Genomic DNA, 19940 nt, shown 5'->3' with positions numbered 1-19940 from the left:
TCCATTTAACAGGTTCACATCTGGGATAACTGACTCAGCTGCTTGGTAGGCTCATTGGGGTAGTCAAGCCTGCAGACAGCTTTATTTTCACCGAGGCTTGCAGCACAGAGATTTGTAGACCAAATCCTTATGAGCAGTCACCAGGGAACATTTTTGGGATCTCTGACCACAGCTGTGCCAATGCTGCTGTAACCATTGCAGCCCTGGGATCTGGGGCTATTACAGGCTGTGGGATCACAGGCTGCATCTACCTGGATCCTTTGTACCCCTGTTTTCCACCAGTGACAGTCAAGACAAGAGCTCTGTTATGGCCAAGACTTCAGTAGTCCAGTAGGAAACACAGGAGCTCAGCAGAGCTGGTGAAAATTCACAGAGGCAGGAGGATGCATTAGACTTAAGAGTCAAATAAGGTTTTGCAGAAAAGGTGGTCATGCACTGTCCTCTGTATGGAACGAATAGTTTCTCTGAGCTTGGCTTTTATGCTTTTACAAAGGGTATTTTGAAAGTGTGTGTTACTTTCCTCTCTTTCCTTCCAAGTGCCTAAATTTGAGGATATATCCTTATCTCTAAATGACAAGCAATACTGAATGGGAAACTATTTTGTTCTGTCATTTACTTCTCATTTGGTCCTGTCACATCCTATCTTTTGGCACTATGTATTTTCTTAGTGTTATGAGCATATATCTGTGCTCTGTGTGTGAGAGTGGGTGTCTGAAATGTGTTTGCAAAGGTCCTTGATAAAAAGCTTTAACAACTAAAATTATCAGAGAGGCATGAGTGAGCTGGGCATGGTAGATCTGAACACTGGCAGGTGGCAGGTCATCTGTCTGCAGAGACATTAAGCAATGAAGAGGTCAGAATCAACAGGTTTTTAGTATTTACCTAGGAGGGAGACTACTGCTCATTTCAAGCAGCTAAGGTTGCTTGCAGATTTAGCTCAAACACCAGAGGGAACATAAAAGCAACAGCAGTGGGGTACCTTCAAGGATAGCGTTTCCCTCCAGAAGCACAGTGGAGTTCTATCCAAGTTCTCATTAATCACTTTCTTTCATTCTTGTTTTGCAGCCAAAGCTTTTGGCCAAGGAGTTGCTTGACTTGGTGGCATCTCATTTCAACCTGAAGGAGAAGGAGTACTTTGGAATTGCATTCACAGATGAAACGTAAGTGCAAGAAATCAAAGACCTAAGAGGCAACTCTTAGATCACAGGAAACCTTGGCGGTTTTGTCCTAAGCAAAATGACCAGCGTAGAAGACCTGTGTACCCCAAGGTCCTAGACCGAGGTCTAGGGTGGCATGGACCTCACATCAGAGTCTGTCTTGTACTGCCTCTTCTTCAGGGGGCTGGAGGCCCCTCATGGGAAATTAAGTATGGCCAGAGGTGTATAGAGGCAGTAACAATCCCTTCCTAATCCCGTGTTCAAAGAGTTGGTGTCATTTGGCATTGGTAAAAGGTTAGCTTAAGCTCTCATGGACTTAAGATCCACTCGCTAGTTCAAAATTATTACCAGATTGGCGGAACTGTTCAATTAAAGTGTTAATCCATTTATTCACTCATGCAGGCTTAAAAGTAATGCTAAATTATTTCAAAAGAAAAAAAAAACCAACCTCACAAAATTATTCTATTATTTCTGATGTTTTAGATCCCATATTAGAGTTTCTTAAAAAAGGGAAAGAAGAAAGTGTGGGAAAGGAAGGAATTGCTGAATTTAACATGAACGAAAAGCATTTTTAAATATAAAATTTCCATTGTGGAAAGGATTTGACCTTTCCAGGAATCACACAACAGCCTTATGGCTGAGCTAAACCAAAGGATGGGACCCTGACACTGCAGTTACCTCAGGCAATGTTGGTTGTTCTCCTTGAACCCCAGCTCCTAGAGTCCTAATATTACCACAAAATTTGAGCTTTTGTCTCAAGACAGGCCATTTCTACCCTCTGTTTAAAAGGCAAGTATAAAATTAGCACTGGAGAAACATTAAAGGTCTGCCAAATGCTGTGATTAGTCCTAGTCTGTGACCTCTCAGTCCTACTGCACAGTCCCTGGTACTTTTTTCCAGCTGCCTGTTTTCTCTCTGTAGTTAGACAGTCCTCAGCATATGGACTATGTCTTGTATGTGCACCCACCATACTCCACCTTGGTTTGCGAGAGGCGGGGGGGGGGGTTATATATTAATCAGGAATAGGCTTCCCGTACCTATATTGTTTTAAAAAAACCAAGATTTTCAAGCCAATGCTGTGTTCCCAGAACAGCTGAGTCAGCAGTATTGCTGTCATAAGCCAGCTCCACTCTCCTGCTCAAATGGCAGGGAAATGTAAATTATCTGCTGGAATAATTATTTGGGATCAGGTAATCAGAGGCTGCTGGATAATTGCACAAACTTATCCACATTCATCTCAGCAGCGATCGCCCCTCTAGAGCCAGTTCCTTTGGCAAGTGCCTGCCTTGGGCAGCCTGAGGCCATCTCAGGACACAACTCCCAGGATGGAGGAATGCTCAGCATCAGACACCTACAGAAGCAGCACCCGAATCAGAGGAGATCCCAGAATCCATCCCATCTCACTGAGATGAGCAGCTCAGCCCTGTAGGAGATCTCCAACCCAACAGAAATTAATGATACTGGTCCTCAGAGGAGGAACAGCAGGAGGCACTGGCAATTTATAAAGCAGGAGGAGGATATTGCTCCTCACCAAGGTGTTATTTCCTATTGGAGAGAGCAAGTTACTCTGGGTGCTGCCTGAGGGGTGCAGGAAAGCCATGCAGGGAAGCCAAAGCAGACTAAGAGATGAAAATATTCCCTAGCAGCACAGGTTAAAAACAAGAAACACATGTCAGATTGCAACCAGATAGCAGCTGAGCAAGTCCCAGCTCTCAGCTCAGCTGAGTGGGCACAGGGCTCCCCTGGGAGTGCAAGGGAAGCTAATGAGGAGGTGTCAGCAATTAGAGAGAGCCCAGCCTCCCCTGGGGCTTCCAGGTTTAACACAGAGCAGCATGAGCAAAGATCTGGGTTAGTGATGGGAGGAAGCATGAGAAGCTGACAGAGGCTGTCGAGGCAGTGCTCAAAGATGTGCAGCAGATGCAGATGGATGTGCACTGTCTAGATGGGATTTCAAAGGGTGAGGTGATGGCACCCACTCACTTGGTCACTCTCTTGACCCGTAGTCAAGATGGAGCAAGGTGCATTTTAGGAGATGCTCAGCCAGCCCAGATGAAAAATTTGTGGACACCCTCATTAAATCTAGTAAACGCAACCCAGAAACATGCCAGTAAGTCCTAGCTGATATGAAGCTTGGTCTGCAGCTCTTCTGCTGTCCCATAGTGAGTCTGACCTTTGCACTGAGGCTTCTTCAGTGCTGTGAAAATAACCTTGACAAAAATATTTCCTCTTCAGTTGTAAAAAGCTTTTCATAGAGTTGGCACAAACAGCAATTGTTTTATTTGACTGAATACAGCCAAAAAAATATACCTGGGGGGTTGGGCTGGGTCTTGCAAATAGATGTCCCGTGTCGCTTTCAGAAGATAAGCTGGGCTGTCTGTACCACAGATCTTAACCTGCAATGTGAAATGGAAGTTTTAAAAAAATCCTTTCTTCAAAAAGTAGGAAAACCAGTCTCTTAATGTGTGTTTGCAGAGCACCTGACACAGCCCTATAGCTGATACAGACCAGGCACACAAAAATAAACCCTTTAATTCTGTGACGCAGGCCCTCAGGGATTTCCTTCACTTCACTCTTTGCTGAGTTTCCATGTGCCTTACTTGAAGGGAACTCATAACCAGCTAAAACAGAACAAGCCTGGTTCATAAATGTAGTCTGGGGTCGGCTAAATTGCAAGTTTAGAAAGAAGAAAAGCCACTAAAGTATTAAATCAATTCTTCTATTTAAGAGTAAAAGCTCTGTGAGAGTAATTTATTTAGAAATGGTTTGGACTGGGGATTTCCATTCATTAGTTGTGCTCTATCATGACAACCTAAGAAGAAAATCAATAGGAACAACCTTTGCGTTGGCAACTTAATAGTTTCTTGTGATAATATAGGGTCATTACTGCATTCAGCATGACTAAAATTAGATTGTCAGACTATTATGGTGGAGAGAATAACGCCTCCTATTTTAATGATCATAGGAACGCTTTATGGTGTGAGCCATTAACTGTGGGAGAGCACAGGTCAAAAGGGTGTCCCTGTACAGCACGTGGGGCCAAGCTTCACATGAAGCCAGAATAGCTATATGCTAGTTGATTCAGAGTGAAAGGAATGGGGAAAGGGCTTTTTTTTTTTTAGTTCAGCTGATTATGAATCTCCGCTAACCGCCCTTTCCCTTGGCATCAGCTCTTCCAGCATTCACTGAGAGCAAGTGGTCAGGATTACCCTTCTGTTCATTGCAGATGCCCCATCTGGGCCACGGGCAGGTTTTCCACATCCTTTACTTGTCCTTAGACGTGAGTCACCTGCTCCATGGAGAACTACCAACTTTTGCATCCCACAGCTCCCCCTCTCCGTGGGTCCAACCAAAAGCTGATCCAAACCCTTTTGCTCCCTCGCCAGAGGAGAACCTGCAGAGCAGCTTCTTCAGCTAGCTAATATATAGGATAAAAACTGCAAGGCATTGAAGCCCACATTATTTGTGTTACGTTTGTGCTAGAGACTGTACTAATGTGATAAGGTAATGACAGAGAGTGCCCTTGCTCAGCCCAGGATCCTATGGCCAAGGGGATGGCAAGGGAAGAGCAGGGTACTACTCTTCCCTGGAATACTCTCTCATCTCTGCGAAGTGGGGGGAAGCCTATTCCCACCCTGCAGCCATGTGGCAGAGCCAAAATGAGGGGCCAGGTGTCCCATGTCCTGGTTGAACAGCCAGTCCAATGGAGAGTGCAGCTCTCAGAATAATGTCCTGTTCTGGCGTTAGACCAGTTCCTTTGTCACCAAGTCCACTGTTTTGCAAAATCTGTGCAGTTAAACTCATATAGCTCCTTGAGACCCTTCAAAAGTATTTCTGTTGAAGGGTTAAGACCTTAAACAAGAAAATCTGTGAGCTTAAGGGGTTTTTTGTTTCTGTCGTGATTGATGGAAATGTAAAATAGTTTATATGGTTTCTATTATGCGAATTGGTCTTTGTCAATGTCCATTCAATTCAACATGAGTTTGACACTGAAGGGGCTTAAGTAGGTTTATTGGTCTGAATACCTTTATAACACAAATCAATGTGGATCCACTTTTCAGAAAACTGGACACTAACCAGTAAAACTGTATAAACAGAACCACCTGGAGGCAAAGTATTCATTGATGTACCACTCTTTCCTGAAAGCCCTGATAAAAGAACACAGAACTACTGCATGCAATCCACAATATGAACCCTGGGCACCAAAATCTATACTTGGTCTGTGACCTAAATGGACACAGTTTCTTTTCCTAAAAGCAATTATGTGTTTGTTATTGACACACCAGTTTAACTGCCAACATGAGTACAACCAACAGAGAAAAATGATCTGGCTTCCGATATTCAACTTCCCTACAGGTCACCCAAAACTGTTTGCACCATTTTTTGTGAATACACTGATACAAATACTCAAATGAACAAATCAGTGGTGATAATGAAACAAAAGCTACTTTGTGTCTCTAAATTGAACCCTGAAGGAAATCCAGCTAGACATAAGCATGTATGAATGGGATCCCAGTGCAAGCTGCCTAAATTGGTCCATGAAAACTGTCAGGATTACTACATGCCTAGGGTTATATGTCCATACTTTTCTCTGTCTTACATGGGATTGTGCTCCATGAATAGTTCTGCTGAAGACAGGAAGACAGCTTCCAGAGCAAAGCACTTTGTGGTGTAAAACGGCATTGGAGTTTGGCTCCCTGATAGACCACATTCACAGGCGGATGCCAGTGACTGTTCACTGCTGCTGTTCTCTACATGCCACACATGCACGCTTGAAAACAAGGAGTTAGGTGACAATCTGCAGTGCAGAAGCCCTCAGTGATGAAAGATTGTAAGTGGTTAATTGAGTACAGTGAGCAGTTAGCTCCTGGCAGTGATTTAAGTGACCTTCCTCCTCTGAAGGAGCTTTGGATTTAAGCTCCCTGCAGATGAGAGTAACGAAACTCTTCAACCCAAAAACTCAGTGGCAATTAAATGTGTTATTCAGTACGCACAACCGTGTACTTGTGCAATGTAAATGTGTAACCTGGTATGCATATGTATATGCATATATTCTTTTCATACTGATCATATCGAACAGTTTCTCAAGCCAAAATGCAGTTAAAAGAGCAAGTCTTTTCAAAATAAGAAATACCTTGAAGTGAATTATTGTTCTGTGCACCATGGCTTCTCAACCCTTCGTTGTACATGTTAGGCAAACCCAGACATTTCTGTTGCATAAACATAGAGTTAGACAGTAAGTTCATTGTCAACAAATCGGTCTCGGTGGGAACCGGTGTGTAATGCCATCAGCTGCTGGTGGTTGCTACTTTGGTGATACAAATGCAGCTGGACAGGTTCAGGATAGGATGTCAAGCTTAGTGTGGCTTTTCCTTGCTCTGACAGTGTTTTGTACTTTGGCCTACGTGGTTAAATGCTCATTTTGTACTTTGGCTAGGAATGGGTGAGCATGTCTAGTTTCAATCCCCATGCATACTGTTAATTTCAGCCTTTCTGGGTCCTGTTAAAAGAAACATAACAGCACTTCAGGACAAAAAAAAAAAAAAGGAAAAAGGAGAGATTTCAAGAAAGGGGATGCAGCAGGAAATGTGAACGCCTCTGATTTTTGGGTGCCCAGGCTGAGAAACTTACAGTAGGGCTTATTTTCTGACAGCCTGGAGCATCTGTCTTCTAGAAACCAAGCCTTGTGAAAGTACATATCTGTGCTGAACAACAGGGCACAATGCAGGGATCCTGCACTAGCACTGGGCGACTGCATCCCAGCAGCAGAAATGACAGAAGGAGAGCCCATCATACTGCGTGCCCAGCTACGCAGCCTGCTGAGAACAAGACCAGTTAGCCCATACACCCGGCCTCATTATTATGGCCATCCTCACCCCTGATCCCAGGCAGTATCACTGCACAGCACTGTCCCAGGCTGGGCAGAGTTGCCCTCAGACCACGTACTGAAAGAGAGACATATGAAATGACTAGTTGGGCTTGAAAATCTGCATTATGTCACCCCTTTCCAGTAGCCATGCTGCTAGTAAGTCTGTGCCTCTAATACACAGCTCAGGCTGCCCTTTACATAGAGAAAAAAAACGAGAAAAAACTTATTTAAAAACTTTATCTAGAGAAAAAAATGGCTAAAAGTTAAAATATCTTGGAGAGAAACATACAGGTGTCTAGAGCAGGGGATAAAAAAGGGTTTGATCCTTTTTGTACACCAAAAGATGTCCGGGATGAGTTTGAAAAGTCCCCAACTCCACATGTATCACTTGTACCTAGTTGAGACTTGGTACTCTTGCAAAACAGATGCAAAGGCTGCTTAAACTGAATGCCTGACTTCTATATGGCAAAATTTGAGGTGAGATAGCTTCTTTATAAATGTCTGATCCTGAACCCACTGGAGTGATGAGTGGAGCTCACAAGTAATTTTGAATCTCTTAGTGCAAAGCAGCATGCTGCACTGAGGTGAGCACACACGATGTCCCAGCTGGTCTCCAGGGCAGCCCAGACCTGCCTGGGCTTGAAGGTTCCTGAGCTGCCCGTCCTCTTCTGCATCTATGTAAGCCAAGGCAGCTGTACAGAAATTCAAATTGAACCCAGGTGATTCAAAGCCTCCTAAAACTGCCACTTTCCCCTTTATTTATTTTTCTAGAAAAGATGGAGCAAGGGAGCTGCAAATCTGGTTAAATTGCTAAATAGATGTTGTTGCTTACTTTCCAAAAGGGCTTCTCAGTTGCCCAAACCACACACATTGCTAAGGAGTAACGGACAGACCCTTGTGAAAGCTGAGTATGTTTGCTGATGAGGTACATTGCTAAGACTTGTGGCAACCTTAAAAGTTAATTTATCCCTTTTTTTTAAACCAAGGCTTTTTTTTTTTTTTTTCCCCATGGAAGGAAGAATTATTCTTGAGGATTAGCATGAGCTGGCGAATAAGCACTGGAATAGAGCTCAGGGCATCTGAGTTCCATTTCCTGCTTTATTTGCTGCAAGGTTGTCCCCAAAATCTTTTCAGTTCTCTCTCCCCTTGCTTGTCTAGACAGCAGAGTACTGAAGGCAAGGGCTGCCTCTCCTTCTGGGTGAAATCTGGTCTGACTGAAATCAATAGCAACACGCTCACAGGATGCAGCCCCAGCATCACTGAAGGCAACGGCAAAATTCCCGCTGGCTTCAGTGGGGCCTGAATTTTACCCTATGTATTTCCACAGTGCCTAATTTAATGGGACCTTTATCTCAGCTGGGGAGTGAGATGTCCCTGTAATACAAATAATGATATTTATAAAATACCTCTCACGCACACACAGCACTCTACAATGTGGGGAACGTGACAAAGAACAGAGCTTCTGCCCAGGAAAGCTTCCAGCAGCAAGGCACGAATGGATAAATTATAGGAGAAAATAATAGCGACAGGTACCGTCTAGGCAAAATAAAAGCAGCATGTGGTAATTGGAGCTGGAACGCTTCATGGAGCAGCTGTTTTTCAGGAGCTCTCTGAAGGAGGAAAAACGAAGGCTGGGCAAACCTAGAGAGGCTATTGCAGGCACGTGGGTGGTAAATAAACTGTCTGAGGCTGTAGAGTCAGATTTAGCCTTGAGTGAAATATTGCAGGTGTTGTGGAAACTCTTAACAATAAGGATTTCTAATGAAAATCTTGACAGACTTTTAATGATACGATTGCTCCAGGGGGTTGTAATAAAAAGGTGAAGCTCATAAGATTTTGGGCTGTCCTGCCTGCTCAGTGCTGCCAGCTTTCACCCTGACAGATTGAACTTTAGCAGTTCGATTCCCAGACTGAAATGTTGCCAGAATGATATCGCCTCCACTCCTCAAACATTTATTGTGTGGTTTTCAAATATCATGCAATAGCCGAGGGCAAATAGCATGTGCTTCAGTTCATCTTTTGTAACACCTCAGAACTCATTGCCATGAGTAGTGAGAAACCTCTTTGGTGCCGGGCTCAAAACTGTTTCTTCTCTTGACAGGGGACACTTGAACTGGCTTCAGCTGGACCGCCGGGTGCTGGAACATGACTTCCCCAAAAAGTCAGGACCGGTTGTTTTGTATTTTTGCGTCAGGTAAGTGCATGATGGCAAGCCCTTCCCATGGGATACAGCTACAGACAACCTGTTCCCTAGAGGCCAGGAAATGAGGCTGTCAGTTTCGTGCACTGTAGGAACACCTATGGACAAACAAATACTTTTACAGAGGTTTCTTTGAGCTCATTGGCTTTGAAAACTCTTCTCACACAAGTGTAAATAAGTAGTAGCCACGCTAACACCCATAGCTGCCCACAGAGAAACCTTGTGTGAGGGCAAGATCAGACATTATGTCTTTACATTTTTATTTGTGGGTTTTGAACTCCTGGGAAGTCCAAGCTGGGTAAGGCTGCAGAACAAAGACCTCTTTCTGCCAGGATAACCAACCTGAGCCAGCCACCTGGAGGGAAAACACTTGCTTCCTTGCCGGCGAGCCATCCATTTCCTCTGGATTGTGCCCAGGGTGTGCGTTATGTCAGGGACCAAATTAATCCCAGTATAGCTGTGTCATATTTGCCTTCTGGACTCAACCACATAATGGTATAATGAATTACCTGCAAATAGCAAATGATGGCATTTTATGGCCATCAGTTGGCTTCTGCATGGGCATAGAACATATTCATAGACTGGACTGGACCAGATTAGAAAGGTTTTAATGAAGATTATGGCAGTTTAGGAGAATTTCTCTTCATCTGGGTATTTTGTAAGGAACTGTCAGTGTTTGGAAGCCACTAGAAGCTGCCGGTGCTCTTGGGTACACAGTGTCTTTGCCTCCAAGGGAGATATTTTCTGAGAAGACAAATTTGCTCTTGCAGCTTTAAAACACCCAGAGAAAGGCTGGGGTTTGGGATGGCATATGTACAAAATTAAGTTGAGGGTTTTAACTAACTTTTAAAGGATAGCTCATGTCTAGAACTAGCCAGTGCAGTGTTACTGTGTCTTTCTGTTAGCCTTTCCACTCCAGTGTTATATTACATCTGACATCACTCTCATTCATTCCATAGTACCCACAAAAAATGAAGACCTACTTTTGAGGTTCTTCCCGAGTGAAGCTTTTTTCCCCCGCCAAGTGATTGTCATTCATTTAACTTTAATTACAAGGGAGGCTTTTCAAGAGAAGAGACTCTTTGCTCTATTATGTCCCTATATTCAGTGGTGGATATATCTTGGATGGACAAATCGAGGCTGCACAAAGCCTCATGACTCCAGAATTGGCCTGCTGTCTCCCAAGAGAAGAGCTTAGTCTACCTTTTGGGTGCTTCAAACCATAAGGGTAGATCCAGAGCTGAACATTTTCAGTGTATACAATCCAAATCCACCTGTGCTTAGAACTACACAAAACTGTTGGTGCTCTTCTGCAAAAGTGTTAGACTTCTAGGCAAATTTAAAAAAAAAAAAAAAAGAAAAGAAAAGAAAACATCAAACCCTAACTCATTAAAAACACAGCAGCTCTATTATCAAGCATCTTGCCTAGGGGCCAAATTGAAGAGTCCATGCTAGGACAGAGACCCCATGGAAAGCAGGAAAAGCTCTGACTGAACAAGAGCTAAGTGCAGATTTAGGAGTGGAACTGCTAAATGTGTGAAAGTCAGTGCTACTTAGCCATTCTCATATTCATTTCAAAGACCACTCAATGAGCATAAATATTGCCATCTGTATTGTTTTATGAAAGCTGGCAGCACAGTGGAGACAAGTTATTCTAGCAGGATCTTAGCCAAGAGACATCTTAGGACTATGGATCCATACAACAGTTACTAAATGAGTGACCTCTCCTGTTCTGGAATCACAATCCATAGGGGAAATCCACAGGGGAAAAGTCAGCATTCAGTGTCTGAAAAGTGAGTGTGTGAAAACCAGACTAAGTATGGGCTTATACTCTCTTTTTGTGGTAGTAATGAGTGGATTGTCACACTGAGTTACAATTTGAATTGGAGTGGAAGGCCAGATGCCTCAGGAGTTAGGAATGGGCATTAGCTTACCATGTCTTTTCTGTTTATTTCCCCTGTGGATGTCAGATGCTGGCAAGAAGTTGAAAAGGTTTCCCAGCATGTAAAGAGTTCCCATGTCCATCCCCAAATCTGATCTGAGCAGAAGGCAACTGGAGAAGAAATTGACTCCAGCCAGCTGGCTGAAGTTGGAAAGGCCCCATGTGTCTGTTACCCAGCAGTTTCAGTTTTGGCTTGGGAACTAAAGCAAGGGTTGAAGGAACGGTTGTGAAGAGACCCACCTATAGATGGGGTCTTATTTTGATAAACTGGGCGTGCACAACAGCTTGCAGAGCCATCCATATCCATACCATAAACAGAATGCTCCCTCTCCCCTGCTGCCATGAGGTAGAAAGCAGAGATAATTAATGCTGTACCATACCTAATCACAAATGTCTTAATTTTTAAGGGACTGGGTGCCCATGACACCTACTATATCATTGGTAAAGGCTTGCCCGTATTTGCATATACCTTTCTTGCATTACCTCTCCCAAGCATTGCAGCTGAGAAAGATAAGGTTGGTCCTGGGGGTCCTAATTGGGGAGATAGTAATACAAGTAACTGGATGTGCCAGATGTTCATTACAGAGAAATCTGTTTACTGTATCAGGATTTAGTAATCATGTGGGTTTTTCCCTCTAGTCAAAGTAAATGTACAATTCAACCACACTGGGTAACTACTGAAGACATGAAGCTTCAGGCAAGAACAGTAAATGGTAGTTTGTGAAGAGGAAAACCTACAGAAGAACCATTTTCACCTTTTATGTGACCATCAAATTGTTTTTATTCTTAACATGCCTGCAGCAATGTCGATGGGCAGCATGCCCACCAAAGATGCCGTAGTTTTCAGATTGCTCTAAAAGTACATTTAAAGAAAGCATGCCTTTTTAAGCAAAGGCTTCTTGGAAAAACCATGCTGAAAATAGGAAGTTTCACAAGCTTTGCAGCGTGAAATTCTCCTCCCTTATTTAAATCTCTGCAGCACTGTTGAAGCTTCATCTTTTGACACACATTTCCTCGGGGTTTGACATTGTTGAACATTGATGTCCAGTGTCTTTACTCTCTTCCGTAATCAAAGACCAAAAATTTGACAGCACTCTATCAAAGAAGGAGGATTTTATAAGGATGTTCTTAGCATTAGTTCTGAAGAAATAGTGTCTGCTGTTGTACATTTGCACAGCTAACTGAAGCCTCTCTGTCTTCAGACTGTCATCTAGTGCCACTGAGAACAACATAGGAATCTAGGAAGCAATCAGAACTGCTTGGGCAGCTGTGAACTGCCCCATGGCTATTCTTGTGCAATATTATTTTATGAGACTCTGCTAATACCCATTTATATAGCTTTAAAGCCATACATGAAAGCAAGAGGGAGTGCCATGTGTCTTGCAGGGAAGGTGGGGTGTCTGGCAACAGGATGGGAGTGATGCTAGTTCTCATCTTAGAATTAGCTTCCCTGGTTGGCTTTTTAAAACCCTGGTCACCTTAGTTGTTGGTGAAACTCATTCCCTGCCTCAGAGGGTTTACAGTGCAGGTAAACCAAGTCAGATGAGAGTCACAGCTAAAGTCCAGGAGAAGCAAAGGATGGAGATGAAGGAAGGAGGGATTGCTTGACTAGTTGATTTTACAGTGGTGTTTTGAGACCAGAAGAGGACAGCAAAACTGTACCTCACAACATGAGCTGCATGGTAAAGGGCAGGAACCTATGTAAAGTGTGGAGACCCAGGCAGCAAGGAGGTCAGAGGAAAACAGAGCTAGCAGGGGTTCAGGTAAAGGTTGTTATATTTTTGGCAGGGAAAGAAGCATTTTGCTCTGACTCACACAGGCAGAAGGAAGGCAAAGTTACTCCCTTTGTGTAAATCTTTGAGGTTAGAGAAGACCAGGGCATAGACACCCTGTTTGTTCATGGAAAGCCAAGTTGGCCAGGCTTTGCAGTGAATTCTCATCTTCAAACAATGGCCTTGTGGGATTAGCAATCCTTAGCCAGGGAACCACCAGCATGGGTCTGATCTCTTTATCTTCTGGATGTTTGTCATGCTGTTAATTTATATGAACAAGCTCAGCAAATAGAATTCATTTCACTGGTGGATCTTTTCCCAGGAATGAGTATATGTGTTCTCAGGGTAGCTCCACTAGCTAAACAGTGACAACTCACTGCAGAAGTCGTCACGCTAAATCAGAACATCTCTCACGTGGAAAGGCTTTTCTTTCAGAAAGGCATGGAAAAAAATGTGAAATAAATCCTCAATACTCAAATACCCTGTGGGGCAGAGTCTGTATCTATGGCCTGGCAGGATTCCCACAAAGGAATGCCTGTATCCAGCAACGTCTGGCATGTGTTCATACAAACTGGCTAGGCTAAAGTCAGCATGGGAGCCACGGGGGCTCAGGACTCTCAATATTGAGGCCAGATGTTTTGCCAGGTTACCACAGTTACCACAGAACAAAGTGGCCTTAAATAAGAGACCAGCACCGAAACACAGAGTACAAAGCTCACGCCTATCGTTGCTTCCTTTAACCTGAAGGAACATAGCTCTGTGTGCACCGGTGGTGGTCCAGGTCCAAGGCAGGTGGGGCAGATGCGCAAGATGGGACTGACCATACCAAACCTGAGATGTTGACCTGGTAGACGGGTCTATGTCAGGCTAATTAGCGCAGCTTCCCCATATAACCACTGGAAAGAAATAGGCACTTTTCAGGAACAATTCATCTGACTTATTTTAGATGACTGCTTTGGAATTCAATAAGTTGCAGTCTAAAATACCTATGTCTCTTCTCTGACCTCAGTCCCCTGCTCAGAGGTAGGCATCTACATTGTAGCTACCTCTTTTCACCTGATGAATCCCCTCTGTGTGCATCAAGGGCAGCTATAAATTCAGAATATTATTTCAAAGAGGGCTGGTGCAGCCAAGGTTGAGGAGGCATTTCCCATCTACAAGGCTTTGCCTGACTACCTGAATGGAATTGGACCAGATTTCAGCTGCTAATGAGGCCGTATGCTATTTTAGTTTTTCAGCCCTCCTTTATATCCAGTCTTTAAACCCATATTCCATTAGAAAAGGACTAATGTTAAAAATAAAAGAAGCAGGAGACCATTTGGAAACAGTTGACCCTGGAAGGGAGACAGTGGTTGCTAATATGGATTGTTCGTAGGGCTAGATGGACCTTAGAACTTGTTGCTGAAATGGATTGCTGCCTCCCACATTAGCCAGAAGACACGTATGGGGTGCAGATTCATGGCATCCTGCTCCCAACTTCCCTGACTCACTCACGTGGCGATCCCAGCACACCATGGTTGTGTGTGCCACTCACTTCCACTCAGCTTCGCTTCTTTCCAAGAAATTAGATTAGGAGGTGGTGATGACAGCAGCCTGCTGCGGCAGGAAGAGCGGAATAGAACCACACTAAATTAACCAGAGCAATTTATTTGTCTCGCACGTAATGGGCTGTTTCTCCATCCACAGTTTTCCCCACCAGAGAGGGGTATGTGGCACTCCACTGCTTTGCTCCAGGGAGGGAATGAGGAATCACCAGCTTCTGTCTCTCCCCTCCGAGGAGGGAGAAGGAGCAGCCCTCTCTCTGTCCCATGGTGTGAGACAGAGGTTTACAGGAACTGGGGAGAGAGGCCGAAGGAGATTATCAAATACATCCATTTTGCAGCCAGGGGAGATGGAGAGAAGTGGCAGAGTTTGCTCTCACCCATGGATATGCTTCATCTCACCTGCTAGCACCCAGGAGAAGATGCTGGGGAAAAATCATATATACACAAATTGCTCTGCTCATCTGCTCTTCCCTTGTCCGCTGCAGACCCCTCTGCAAGGGGAGCTGCAAGGAGGGCAGTGCTGGACCCCACTTTGCCATGGAGCTTGATCATCCCAGGACAGTTCAGGGAACTGCCCTGAGATGTTTCAGCATCTTGGGGTGCTCCATCCTCATCGTCATTACTAGCCATCTCTTCTCTGAGCTCCTTCCAGCTATGCTGTCTCCCTCACCCGCTCTCACTACCGGTACTGAGCTGGTAATTCCCCACACCAAGCTCGCAGGCAATTTATGCTACATGTAAGGGGAGACAAAGAGCCATATCCCACTCACATTATATTTCTACAGCTCCATGTACTGCCAGGGTGCTGTAGAAACAATAGCAAAATATCAGAATATGAAGCCTGCCTAATCAACCCAGCCCAACCAAGCTGCTTTCAGGGATTCCCATGAGCTGCTCTGTCTATAAAGTCTGGCGAAACTGTGCCATAACCCAGATCTATTCGTACAGCATATGTTTTGCTGGTTGGTGTGCATCAGCTATGCGTACGCTAAGCAGGAAGATCTCAAAAGTCAGCAGCCCTGCAAACCCCCTCCTCCCACCCAGCCACAGTGTATAAATACAGCCGCTCAGACCTTGTTTCTGCTGGAAGACAAGGCTCCCTGCAGACAATTTATTGCAGCCTTCTCAGGGTGGCCCCCTGCTCTGTTCACCTGGGGGAAGGTGTAATAAATTGCCTGCGGGGAGGCTTTGCTCCTCAGAGTCTCTTTAGAGATACGAGAAACTTCTGTCCAGTCGGAAGATTTACTTGTGCGAAAGCTGACCTTTGCTTGAGGAAGGGAACTAATGGGGCTCTGCTACTTAGCACACAGCTCTGAGCTAAGCCATCCATTACACACACGTCTTAATAGCAGTCTGGCTCTTGAGTCCCATAACATCATTTCTGTTTTCTGCTTAACTGGGAATATATTTGTATAAGTGAGCTGTGTTTAGAGAAGGGGATAAGTTGTTTTTCCTTCCCATTCAGCCACCTGAGGGGAAAGAAAAAGCAGCATTCTAAAAATTTGTTGTTTTGAGCCATGTTTTGAATGTGTTGATGCTGGCAGCATTGTCTTGTCTAATTTTGGGAAGCATTTAGACAGCATGATAGGTACTATGCAGAAATGATGGATGCTGTCAGTGTAGGATTTGTACCTAATTTGGATCAAGCAGCAACAGCTATGTCAATGCCTACACACAGATTCTCTGACTGGGTCAAAGTCATGCAGACATTGTTTCCATTTTCATTGCAATTTGTGCATTTATACCTTACACCAGTGGGTGTGATTTGCTGTCATCAGTGAAGGAAGCAGAAAGGTCCGCTATGAGGGGTCCCATCGCTGTGGCATTGAACAAAGGGGTAGAGCTAGTGAGTAAGTAAACCCCATGCCAGCTTTCACAGCCAAATCATACCTTCATGTGCTGCTAACAACATGGTGGAATGGCGGGAGGGATTTCTATTCCTAAAATGGTTCGAGATCCTCAGATGAAAGATGCTCTACAAATACCGAGGGATGGTGTTATGCAAGACAGTGCACCCAGCGAGTTACCTCTAATAGCCAAGACGTCACTCTTGGAAAGGATCAAAGAGCAGGAAAGAGCTGGGCTGGTGCTCAGGAGACTGTGGGGAAATTCCCCTGGTGACTGAGGGAGAGGAGGGTAGGAAGGCAGTGTGCTGCTTTGATCTGGTCACTGCTCTCACCTCATGCTTGGGACGGATAGCCACATCACTCCAAGCCAAGAGGAGCTGCAACAGCCTTTTTGTACAAAGATGCACTTCTCTTGCAAGCTAAGCTCCATGGAACATTTCAGGGGTGGAGCAGTTTGCAGAATATATTGAGCTGGCTTGCTGCTTTTATGGCTTGGTCAGGCCTGGTTCCCCACCTGGTGAGAGCACAGAGGACTCACTATACTGAGGTCAGTGCCTTTCCAGGTGATGCTTGATGCTGTAACCAAACATCAGGGAGGAATGTGGCTGCAGGAGCACTTGGCGGTTTGCAAAGACTCCCCGGATGTACAGCCTGGAAGAGAGGAAGAGAGCTGGTCACTATACATTCCAAAGCAGATCCCTTAGTATTTTGTACACGGAGAAGATGAGGCATAGGAATGACCAAATATCCCCAAAACACATGGTTTTCCAGGAGCTCAGTGGGCCAGCCTCTTACAGACACTGAGGAAAATGGATGGGCGGTGGGTAAAGGTGCAAATAGCTTCATAGTACAGTGCAGCTGATGGGGAAAGAGAGAGAGAACAGGCTCAGGTTAAACGATATCCACAGCTTTTTTGTTGTTGTTGTTAGCTGCAATTCCCTGTATTCCTGGAATCGCATTCACCTCCAGTTTTGTGGCTTCCTTGCAATGAGGTAAAAGTTGACATAGGTCTCTCTTGCTGCGTCCTGTCCCCTGCATACCAATCCCAGGTGCTGGGTGAGGGGGGCCTGAGCATGGCACAAGCACCGAGCACAGGACATGGGACCAGAATCAAAATGAATGCAGAAGGGGAGGTAAATGGAGCTTTTTAGTGCAGCTGATTTTCATTCCTGGCTGATTACTTAACAGGCCAATTATTTAGCATGACCATTGTCTGCTTTAAGTGTCAGCACATAAAAGTGCGCACCCATGACTATTAGCAAACAGGGCTGGAACATAAAAGGAGCTCTGTAGCCTGAGCTGCTCAGAATACTCATTTAGCATGAGACACTGGACATAATGACATCTGCATTTAAGTCCATTATACCGATGCATACGATTTTTCTTTTCCTGGTTAGCAAATGGCCTCATATTTTTCAAATTATCCTCTGAGGTTTTGAATGACATGGTGAAGAATAATAAGCCAGACCCCAGGATGGATGAGGCAGAAAAGGGGTCTTCTCCTTTACCCATTGCTTTGTAATAATGAACATTGACAGAGCCACCAAGCTCTGCCGATAGCTCTGTCCTGCATCCTAACCTGGAGTCAGCCAGCTGGGAAGGACATGGGAGACAACTCTGCCCATTTCAATCCATTCTCTTGTGTCTGAGTGCATTTCCCACCTACGGCAGGAGGGAACACTGGGGAGGGTGACTGCACATCAAAACCAAAATCCTTTTGCTTCATTCTGATTTCTTCCATGAAATCTGGTTTTACCCTTTATTTTCCTTTTTTCATGGGAAAAATAATTTTTTCACCAGGGGAGAGAAGAGCCACTTGGGATCGTTATTCTGGAATTTTTCCCCTTTCCTATTCTTAATAGGCCCAAGAGGGGTGTTTTGCCTCCCTGCACGGAAGAGGTATCACAGGGCTAGAGGGAAGGTACCCCCCTTGCCAATATTGAGTCCCCAGCTCCTGCCCTTTGGAAAAGGCAGGAACTCACCCAAAAATCAGTCATGGTCACCTTGATCAGCAGCAAACACCCTCAGTGCCATCCTTGGCCTCCCCATCACTGCCTGGCACTGCTCGCCTCTGTTTTGACTGGCCCTCTCGCACAGCACTGTACCAGCACACCGGAGCCACACGCATTGGCATGCCCCTCACCCAGCTACCTCCTGTGGCCAGCCCACCACCTTCTTCTGAAAGCAACAAGACTTCTGAGGAGTGAGGCTTGATAGGACAGTAACAAGAGAGTGCTTTGCTATGCCCTTGCCTGGTCTGGGCCCTCCAGATGGCAGAGGGACCCTTTGTCCTAGTCAGGGCTCCAGTTTGAATTACAGTTTTTTCTGGTAGGGGCATTCCTCAAGAAGATGCTGTTCCTCAGTGAAACCAAGTGTTGAAACTTTTTTGAGGTCTTCCAAAGCCCTTTCAATATTTTCTTTTAATTTTCTTGGAAGAAAACATCATGGCACCAGAATGGGAGTTTTGGAGTGTTTCTTTTTGGTGAAAAAAATGGTTTTGTTGTTGGATAAAAGCTTTTCGGACCAGCTGGTTCCCACCAGTGTCAAAGTTCTCAAGAAGTAGGATGATATCAGTGCCCCAGGACAGATCTACCCCTGAAGTAGACAAGACATCCATTTGCTGTGGTCATGCTTTGAAATATCATTGTGTTGAAGACCACAGTGAAATATTTTACTGTTTGGCAGGTCCTGCTTGGAAATAAACACGTGGGCTTGTGATCTCAAATGCTACAACAGTATATTTGCACAGTCAGGAACTCAACTGCTCAGAGCCTGGTCTCTGCTAGGTGATAGACAGCCAAGTTCAGGCTGACAGGATATGCCCAGGGCTGTGTGTCAGAGGCAGTGCTAAATATTTTTTATCTGAGAGTTTCTTTTGGAAAAGAGTGTGGAAATTGGGAGAGCTGCTCATTTCAGTTCTCACTGTCCACACAAGCACACCACCAGCTCAGGTGCTTTTGGAGGCCATTTCCCTGATAGTCCTGAGGCCTCCTATCCCCACTGCGATGACAAAATATTAGTGATCAAGCACCTTCCCAACACTGCTAAATTTGCCCATCTGCACACACACAACTGGGTTCGTATATGAGGTCAGCAGCAGCAGCCAGGGATTCTCCATCTCCTGAAGAACCAGTAATCAAACTTGTGAGTCCAGGGTCCAGTCAGGCATTTCTCCCTGTTGCAAGTCGGAGGTGGGCATGTGTGTAATGTAAGGCAGAAATTTCAGTAGTGCTAGTCTCCCATCACCCAAGGATCAGGAGGTTCCACAGCTGCTTCTCACAGGCACTGCTGTATAAATGTCTGTGCTTGGCTGGTTACGATGGGAATTGCCATTCATCACGGCATGAGGGGGCTTAAGCTGTCTCAGAACAAGTTGTCAGTTAACCAACGCTTAATATAGAGCAATCTGATCAGTACGAGACATGTCCTCGCAGCTAAAAAGCCTTAAACATTTCAGATGCAGCAGCTTCTGAAGTCTTCCGAGATACCTTCTGCAGTACTCATTGTTATTTTCCTGCTGCTGAGAGGGAGCAGTCAAGATAGGCACTTTGTGTTCATTACCCAGCATAATATTCACTGGTCTATTTAATCAATGCTTAGAAAATGTACTTG

The 19940-nt window shown here is 44.8% G+C and overlaps 1 protein-coding gene across 10 annotated transcripts in view; it reads left to right on the top strand.

The window, feature by feature from the left end:
• The window catches only part of FRMD4A (FERM domain containing 4A), a 385243-nt gene that overhangs the window by 280871 nt on the left and 84432 nt on the right, over window positions 1-19940 (top strand). For all 10 annotated transcript variants that reach the window (XM_030013270.2, XM_030013272.2, XM_030013269.2 and 7 more), the window contains 2 exons: window positions 1066-1160; window positions 9125-9217. In XM_030013270.2, coding sequence (XP_029869130.1) covers window positions 1066-1160; window positions 9125-9217 — 188 coding nt within the window. The remainder of the gene's footprint in view (window positions 1-1065; window positions 1161-9124; window positions 9218-19940) is intronic.

Source organism: Aquila chrysaetos, chromosome 5 (genome assembly GCF_900496995.4).
Source record: "Aquila chrysaetos chrysaetos chromosome 5, bAquChr1.4, whole genome shotgun sequence".
Taxonomy (NCBI): Eukaryota; Metazoa; Chordata; class Aves; order Accipitriformes; family Accipitridae; genus Aquila; species Aquila chrysaetos.
The sequence above is the reverse complement of the archived record's forward strand: the minus strand, read 5'-3'. Positions and strand labels throughout refer to the sequence as shown.